The sequence below is a fragment of the Battus philenor genome, unplaced genomic scaffold (genome assembly GCF_028537555.1).
Source record: "Battus philenor isolate CCGP_79_NKW_IND1 unplaced genomic scaffold, ilBatPhil1.0.hap1 SCAF_6, whole genome shotgun sequence".
NCBI lineage: Eukaryota > Metazoa > Arthropoda > Insecta > Lepidoptera > Papilionidae > Battus > Battus philenor.
In genome coordinates, this window is record NW_027181726.1 from 8,329,903 (window position 1) to 8,339,500 (window position 9,598).

Sequence of the window (9,598 nt, forward strand, 5' to 3'; positions counted from 1 at the left end):
ATTTGAAATGTCAAGCAAGGCGCTGCATCTTGCTGCTGTTGTCCTTAACACAGAAATATACGGCACGACGTATTAAAGCGTGATATTAGCTTGAAAATTTTTTGTTATTTCTGTTATATAGCAGGTTTTTATTTTTGTGATAATATAGACAAAAAGGGATCTAAGAAAAGTCTGAACAAATATCTGATTGAGACCACCCTCTGATGAAGAAGACCCATATAATTTTCAACATCATCAGTTTAGATTAAAAAAAATCTATTGAATAGTACCTAACACTAAACACACCTATATTTTATTTCAACATGAAAATTGTTTTGTGCTGCATTTTCTGCTTCTTTAGGCTATTAAGCTTACTAGAATATTAATAACTGAATACTTCTATAATGAAAACATTCCTTGGTTAACTATGTTATTCAGTAGTTAGGTGTTTAATTTATAAATATTTTGCGTTTTTATGAAATGCTCTATAACAATAGTACCTTTCATCTAACGCCTTAATGTATGTGTAATATAGTTTATTAAGAACGTAAATAATGTTCAGCTGTCACACAGTTCAAGATGAGCGGTTAGGGATTTGATGGACTCGACAGCGACAAGCGATGATAGCGATAATGATAACGGAACGCGAGTGCGACTGTCTGGGTGGAATTTTATATAAAATCCCTATACTCCGTCTATGGTCACGCCCCAATTAATCTACTTAGAAACAATCAATCGGATTGTTGTCTGTTCATACCCCAATAATGACATATTCTGTTTTCCGTGCCGATGCAGCTCGTCTTTAAATCTATCCATACACCTTATCATCAATTGTGTCATTACCTACTTAACAATCCCTTTAAAGCCAAAGTAGCTTTATTATATAAGATCATTACAGCCATTTATAATAGTCAGTTTAAAATTACGTTGAAGTTAGTTCGTCGTAACGCCTCACCTAATGAGAACTAACAAGAAATTTAGTGGGACATTTAAAACATCGCGCCATCCTAAGTAGTCTCATTCACGCTCTCGACCTTCCAGATAACGCAACGACAATAGTGCAAATCAATTTGAAATCAGTTAAGAGCACGCCGACAAGGGCAGGGAGAAACAAACACTAATGATTATAGTTCAAACCTAGCGCTGCTGAATATTCTTCCGCAATTTCTTCTCTAAGTCGAGGTTCAGCGTTCTTGTGTTGGAGTACCATAAAGCTTCCCCTAAGCGATCTAAAAGCTCGGTGGAATACCAATCTGGTAATGAAGATGCGATGTAAAACCCCTGCAAGGGTGCCCTCGACTTTACGTACGAAGTTTAATATGAATACTTTCTGTGCTCTGCTCCCTCCAGCACGTCGTATCTTTATAGAATGCCTTCCTTGAAAAAGGATACAATATGAATAAGCTATTCAATTTACTTCAACAATATTTTTATTTCAATTGGAATAGAGATCAAAACATCTTCCTAAAATTGTGAACTCGACAAAACAGTATCCTACGACTAGCTCGCGCTACGATGGCACAACATCAATTAAACAGCAGCTCATAGCCATATTATGGCAACGTATGAAGTCGCTATCGTCAAGATAAGCGAAAGGACAACCAGTGTTCGTTGTAAATAGCCATGGGACTTTGAAAATCCAACGAAGCTGTAATAGCGGGAAAGGCTAACAGCGCCCCACACCAACCTCTTACAGCTAATACAAGGATTCTGTATGGATCAGCCATTTGGTCTCAATAGTGGTATTCTTATTAGGATAGAGAACACAACTACTTTTATAAAAGGATTTGTGACAAAATAATGCTGTATCAAGTAAAACGACAGTAATATACTGTCTTGTTTGTAGAGAATAAAACCTCTCCCAATCACATTGCCATCATTTGAACCAAAATGACTGTCACTGAAATCGCAGTTATCTGTAATTTTTAACATTCAAACAATCTTATATATTAACTTCATTACTTAGTTGTTCAAATCTAAAAATTAATTCGAGTCGAATAATATACAACAGGAAATAACATAAATTATAGCGGTAAATTTAAAAAAAATAGATAAATCATTTAATTGCCATAGGACTGTTTAAACTTTTCTATTCTGAAGTACACAGCAATTAGTTTTTCATGAGTGTATATATATATATATATGACATGTTTTCTAAGAGAATTTTGAACTGAATTATGGTTACCATGTATTAGTACTAACATTTATTCTTCTCAATGTCTTTATAATATAGTTAAATACACATATTAAATAATGGCCTAACAATTAAAGATAAGGTTAAATTTTTGGTGAGTTAATATTACAATAACATAACTAAAATATATTCTTTTAATTTTGCATAGCAATGACTTGCAATTTTCACTAAAACAGTTTTTTATTTTCTCTACTATATTGGTCAATACAGCAATTTTATTTTTTTATACAATAATTGAATTTGAATACTACAAATTCATAGAAAATATTTTGTTATTACAGTATAGTGCTGATCAATTTCTCATAACACAAAACTGGGGATTATTCAAGGCACACATTTACAAATCAAGCAGATCATTTAGCATCAATATAAGGACACAGGTAAAAGGGATTTTAATTGAAACAACTTTTTTAGACAAGTGAATAATCTGAACAATAAAATTTTATTACATACTGAACCATGACAAACTGTAATCCAGTGTGAAAATACACATGAAATATTTAAAGCAGATAAGTATTAGGCTGTTGATGATGACAACCATGTAATTACCAACTGGTAATTACATTGTTCTTTGTTAATTACATTATTCTTAATTCCTCTGCAACTATAAGTATAGCAGAAAAAGATTTTAATCATCAAAATTCTGTGACAACAGAAAGTTTGCTGCAAGATTTTCATTCTTTTCACAGGCAAAATATGCTTGAATAACCATATGCTCAGGAAAGCCAAGTGCCTTTAGCCGCTCAATGGCTTCTTTGTCTTGTGGTGAGACCTGAATGACATTTTGTGCTGCTTGAGGAGGCGGGTTTTCGGCCACACTGTCTTCAATAGATGCGGCACTTGATGATGGATTGACAGGTTCATTAAGCATTCTCACAAATGCTTGCTGATGTTGACTAATAGCTTGCAATAATGCTGGATTAGTTTGCCCAATTTGTTGCAAAACTGTGTTCAGCAAACTAGGGTTTTGTTGGATTACTGCACGCATTTGTTGAAATTGTGGTTGGTCACGCAGAAAAGCTAATGGATCCTCATCAGAACTTTCTTCAGCCTCTTGTTCTTGTAATAATTCTTCAGGTATACCTGTGATTAAATATTCTACTGCCCGCTCCCGGTTGCTGAAAGAAGCTCGCAAAGCCTGTTCTACTTGCTGTCTGCTGTAACCCATATCCATGATGCTTTGGACAGTTGATTCAAAATCAAGATCTACAGGTGCTGTAGGCTCAGGGTTATGTTCAGGTTCTGCGGGAGTAGGTGGCTTAGGTGATCCTTCAGACGCATTTTTTTCTTTGTTATCACCAACTTCGGTCGACGCACTTTCTCCTGCTTCGGGAGCAGAAGTTGACGATGCCTGTGTATCACTCGGTTTCGGCTTGGTTACCATAATGACAATGAACTTCTTCTCGTCTATATTGTACGTGCTTATCTTATTATCGTCAAGTAAAATTTTTCCCGCATAAATCAGTCTTTGATTATCTGATGCATAGTCTTTACCTTTTTCCACTTCAATTTTTAGTTTGAGCGCTTTAACAGTTTCCTCTGGATCTATTTCTATTTGAAATGATAATTGTTGTAATGTTTTTAAAGTCACCAACATTTTGTTGTTGCTGTATTTCTTGTAAAATGAATTTACAGATATATGATCTGACTCGACAAAATTAACCAGTAAACATAACCTCCTTGCCCTGATCACCTTTTTTTAAATGTCATCAATGTTCGGATAGTACATTTTGTTTTCACTCTTTCAACTAAAAATAATCGAAATTATTTTATTTTGTGTTTTATTAAAAGTTGCAATGATAATAGTTTTTTATGTTTTAAACGTAATCATTTATATTTTTGTCCTTAAACCTGGAAAACAGTGATAAAATTATATCTTTTGAAATTTAACCAGTATCAGACGCAAATTAAAGTGCTTTCCTTCATTATAGTATTTCCTCGTGGTTACACACAAATTTTATAACAACAACATGGTAATATTGTATAAAAAATAGGGGTATCCTTCACAATGTTAATAAAATAAAACACAAGCAGTCATTAGATTAATTCTAAATATTTATTATTAATATTGGGAACTCAATTTCGGCTGGTGACGAACTTGCATATTTAAATAAATAAAGAATAAATCAAACAACAATGTTTAACTAATGATACGAACTACTTTTAATTTCGTGGTCTTAGTTGGTAATAGTTTATTTAAATTTGTGTATAAATATCCCTTAATCTGAGACAAAGCGGCTGTAGTCTTATCATCTTTGTTATTTCAAATAATTACAATAATGATGAGTACGTTCATCTGGCGTCGAGACACATTTTTACTTTTATGTTACTAGTCACCTCTAACTAAAATATTATAACAAATTCTTTTGGGATGCTTGGATTTTACAAAACGATTTCTAAGAAAAATAGTATTTATCATAGATGCAGTTACTAAAATCAAAATATAGGATTTAGAATTTGATACAAGACTTTGTACTATCAATGAATTTTTGAACTGTCGCCACAGTGAAATAATTACTTATTTAAGTCTTAATATGTCCCCATACCAATAATAAACTAGTTCGTTTTTAAGTAATGTATTTAGTGTATAGGTCAAAAGATATATTACACAATCCATAAGTTGATAGAGATTAGTCTACAATCTACTCCAGTATGTAATTCTTGTAAGGTTACTTAAAAATAATAGTGTCGACAGCATATGTGTAATTTTTATACAGTTATATGCTATTGCTTTATTCAAAACTAGATCTTTTTTGTTGGCACTCAAATGGTCAATATATATATATATATTGAAATACACTTTTTATTAAGATGCATAATGTAATTTAAAGAAAATAGAATTATTAATTATCTTAATAAAATATAAAGAATAATAATATATATATGTAATAAAATATAAATATGTAATAAAAGAATGTGGAGCTAAGGATATATAGTGTTTACAATTAAGGTAAATTTTAAATTTACCTTAAAATATAATATAAAAACTATGGGAAGAATTTTTCAGTGAAATGGTTTATAATGCTTATTATTTAGTTTTATTAGAAGCATGGCCATAACAGACAATAATAAAAAAATGTGTACAGGTTGTATGTGTATTTCCACAAGACAATATTACGAAAACATTAATTTGCATTTATTGTACCAGATTTTAGGTACTACTTTTGAAATATTTTGACTATTAGTGATGATATAAGCTGCTAAATCGACGATTGAAACATCATTTTTATAAATCCAGTTGTTGTATTGCGAAAAGAGTTTCTTAACGATTTCTTCCTTATTTTTTCCAGATATTTTCTCTAGTAAGTGGCATTGGTCCAGTAAACTGTCTACATGGTAATCATTTTGATCATATAGAATGACATTTGGATAAAGTGAACACAAGTAGCGTAATGTATTTACTACTCCCAGCAAAGGTAGATCCAGCGATGTTAGTCTTAATTCTGCTGAAGCTGAAACTGAATTTAATATATTTACATTAGAGAATATATTTTAGATGATTGGAGGTACATAATGGATGAGATGGATCATAAAACACTGTTGATACATGAACAGAAGATATATATTGCATTAGAGAATAAGTTCATAGCATTTTTACCAAAAGACTTTTAGTAAAACAAAAAAACTATAATTGTATCAATAAGTAAATCAATTATATATTCTGCTTTGCTGTTCATAACCTCTGCCCACCTCATAACCAATTTATTGATGCTGATCCGCCAAAAAATGCCTGATCGTCTGTTGTTGAAAGTTACACCCTTCATTTTTTTTACATGGTAAAGATAGTAAATGGTCGGCGCAAGGTCCGGATAATACGCCAGGTGCTGACTACTTGGGTAACTTGGGACCTTGTGTTGTAGTTAAGGAATATGGTTTGGCTGATCAGGTCTTTTCACTCAAATAGCCTCGGTAGCTGGGCAATGTAATGCTTGCTTACTTGACCGTCGCATTTTTTTCAAGCATTTTCAAGAGCATCATGCCCTTCTAGTCCCACCAATATGCTACGAACAATTTGAATATGACTTTGTTTTTTTTTTATTGAGCTCATGAGGCATTGAGGCCCTCATTTTTTTGGTAAATCCAATTAAATGAAGGTGATCAGGAATTGTTTTATGATTACAGTTAATTTTTTCCACCAATTCACAACTGGTTTGGTGAACATTTCCTTTAAGTGGAGGGGATGTGTACTCCAAGGGACATGTCATCTATGTCACTCTCCAATTTTAAGTTTAAGGGACTTTCTTCGTGCATGTCACAAATGTCCCTTGCTGCTTACTTTTTGGCAGTTTTTAACTTCAATGAAAAGCAAAAAAAAACATGTGGATAATGTGTTGACTTTTGCCTCCAGGGTGTTCCATTTCTCAGCCTCAAAACTATTAAAAAGTTTAATAACTAAAATTACAAGTCACATACTTTTGTAGAGCAAGAGTTCTATTGAATGTATACTTACCATTTGCTGATTAACAAACAAATCAATGTAAAAAAAGAAAATATAGAAATGCTATGAACTTATTCTCCGACCCAATAATTAAGAGGACATATTTGACCAATGGCATCATACTCCAATTATTTAAAATAGGGAAAATCTGTATTAAATGGAAAAATGATGCACTCCCTAACTCATTGTATCAAAAATTATTTGGCAACCAAGCTAAAAATAATTAAAATTTCAATAAAGAAGCAAACTTTATTATTGAGGATAGGAGAATCAGTTATTTTTTAAAAGTTTTGGGAAAAAGCAATCTGTTTACTATAACACTAATAAAAAACAACTTTTGTTTTATTTTTCTGTTTATCTTAAATTGTTACTGTTATAAATGGCAAAGTATATGTATTAACAGTATTTAGTGGCAAAGTATTAGGTATTAGGAAAAGTATTAGGGACAATTTTAACTCGTTTTTTTGCATTAAATATTTTTCACTATAAATAAAAAGTGATTTGCATAAAATTACTTTATTCAGTTTTGAAAAAAAGTTTTAAAAAGATTATACTTATTAAACCCAAGTAATTACTTAATGGTAATACTTACTGCATTTATATATCAGCTTTATATTTGTTTTGTTTCTTATATCCAATGTTTCAATATTGTTACCAAAAAATTGTTTTATTTTAGCACTTTTTTCATTAGGTACAGATGAATGAATGTGCCATGTGACATTAATCTCTGGATTCATTTTAGTAAACAAATAAATGAAAGAGGGTTCAATATTAGGATTCAAAACAATCACAATTTCTGTTGGTTGAAATATCTGCAAATTGAAAACCATATTTTGTAAATTGGAAAGAAAATAACTCTATCTCTAAAATGTAACTAAAATAAACAGTGTAGCAATTTTTTTAAAACATTTTAGTGGGGGGTAAGTAACAAAGTTTCTAGCTATCAATTATAAATCAAATAAAATAGTTTATGATTATCATACCAGCTCATCCTTAATGGAAACATTTGGTTGCCTTACATCTAATTTGCACAAAGTACTGATTGTTTGTATTCTTTCATAAAGAGCATCCAATTTATTCAAAAGCTGATTTTGTCTTTCTTCTAATTCAACTATGGTATTGTTCGGTGATCCCTGGAAAACAGAAAAGATTATCATGGACTAAAATATTTTAATGGCTATTTTTACTTCTTAAAGCATATGTATTTATTTTTAATTAACAAAACGATAAACTTATTTTCTTCGCAAAATTAAAACTTTTCCTTTAATAATGAGTGTGAAATAAACCTTAAGAAACCGTATAACCTGGTCACTAATATTAATTTCGACATCGTCAATTTTTAAATTGTTATTGGGATTTTTTAAATAATACATGCACTGTGGTAATACAATGTCATCTTCTGTAGGAATAATTGCCTTTATATGGTACATTTTCTCCAATTAATATTCTTAATTCTACTAGCTGAAAAAAATCGTTTTGACAACTAGTTTAATAATATCTTAAATCAATGAAAAGATTGTTCGTTCGTCAGGAATCGATTCAATTTTAATGAACCGTTCATTATACAAGTAGAAATCGATTTTTGTTAAGTAATTTTTTTTAATGTCCAATTTCATAATATACTTAATATTTAGAACAGTTCACTTTATTTCAAGGCATGACCTATTGGTAAAAAAAAAATATGGATAATCTTTATTTTTTATCATACAACTTAATATTTATGACAATATAATTTATGTATATATTATATTCTATTGATTTATGTCTATTGATACTACTAATTTACTAACTTAATGCATTGAAACGTGATCTGTTATTATAAGCCTCAAGTTCATAGTCGCTCAACAAGCCATGAAGAGGGTTATGCCAAGGTTTTCTCTACAAGATGGAATCAGAAATGAATTGTTAAACTTAGGCTTATAAGCGACGGTTTTCAATAAGTTGCCGTTGTTAAACAGATAGATTCAGAATTAACGCACTCGGATCTGACTGTGGTAGCGACTTAAGTATATTAAGATGTAGATTTTTGTCAACAATCATAGACATCGATCTTTTTCTACTGTCGTACTCAGCCCCAAATTTCAAAAAATTCCACTGATTACAGGCCAGCCTGTCCGTTGTCCTGGCGAGCTGTCCGTTACAAACAACTTCTTTTTCAGTTCCTAGTTTTGATGATGAGAAAAAAGTGGGTTCACATACTTAGAATCTGTTCGAATTCCTCTTCGATTGGATATTTTTTGCAAGAATCGCAGGTCCTTTAATTTTTTTGCCTTCCACTTCCCATATGAGCACTCATTGTCCACTGAAAGTATGTCCAGGATGGAAAAACATTCTTTCGTGAGGGGTACATTCCGTTGAAGTACAGCAAAGAACTGATTGATTTTAACGCTTAACTTAACATAGTCTCCAAAGCTATAACATTTAGGTTTCCTATTTTTAAAGTTAATTTTGAAGTTTCGCTGAGTGTTCATGACGAAAAGATTTTACGACATGCTCATATTGTCAATATTTCGTGGCTATTAATAAACCTGCAATTTTTATGTATTTTGATTTCATATAAAGTGTCTATGTATAAATCTGTGTTAAATTTTATTGAAACATCTGTTGTTGTGGAGTTTCTTCCTGCTTCTTCTCTACAACTACAACACCTTGTGAAACCGAGTAGACAAAAAATAAATAGATAATAAGTTGATGATCAATAAGAGTTTTGTTAAAAGTTCCAATGTTGAATAAATTACTTTTATCTTTATTCTTTTTTATTATCAGAAGGGTTTCCCTCAGTTGCCCGGCGTAAGATTTATAGTCCTGTTGTACTTTAGCTGTTACTCGAAGTCTGTTATCAGTCAATAAGACGATGATTATTTCATTATTTAAAGTTTGACATCGGTCGGTACTCGCGGATTAGCATTTGAGCGATAACATATGTATCTACATACCATACCATGTAGCTGAATCTACATAATTGAATCTTCAAGTATGTAGATTCA

At 31.3% G+C, this 9,598-nt stretch overlaps 2 protein-coding genes across 4 annotated transcripts; both read right to left on the reverse strand.

Annotated features, from left to right (window-relative positions):
* Positions 1 to 2,586: 2,586 nt before the first annotated feature.
* Rad23 (UV excision repair protein Rad23) lies at positions 2,587 to 3,866 on the reverse strand. Its single transcript, XM_068773636.1, has one exon. It carries the CDS (start codon positions 3,768 to 3,770, stop codon positions 2,802 to 2,804), a length of 969 nt encoding a protein of 322 aa, XP_068629737.1. The 5' UTR covers positions 3,771 to 3,866; the 3' UTR covers positions 2,587 to 2,801.
* Positions 3,867 to 5,164: 1,298 nt separating this feature from the next.
* On the reverse strand, positions 5,165 to 8,088 carry AIMP2 (aaRS-interacting multifunctional protein 2). 3 transcript variants are annotated; one of them, XM_068773798.1, is made up of 4 exons: positions 8,027 to 8,088; positions 7,595 to 7,744; positions 7,204 to 7,423; positions 5,165 to 5,631 (listed from the first exon to the last, which is right to left on the reverse strand). In XM_068773798.1, exons 1-4 carry the CDS (start codon positions 8,039 to 8,041, stop codon positions 5,288 to 5,290), a joined length of 729 nt encoding a protein of 242 aa, XP_068629899.1. In that variant the 5' UTR covers positions 8,042 to 8,088; the 3' UTR covers positions 5,165 to 5,287. The 3 variants fall into 3 exon arrangements, with proteins under 3 accessions (XP_068629899.1, XP_068629897.1, XP_068629896.1); XM_068773796.1 differs by having other exon boundaries at positions 7,916 to 8,085; XM_068773795.1 differs by having other exon boundaries at positions 7,898 to 8,085.
* Between the last annotated feature and the right edge of the window lie 1,510 nt (positions 8,089 to 9,598).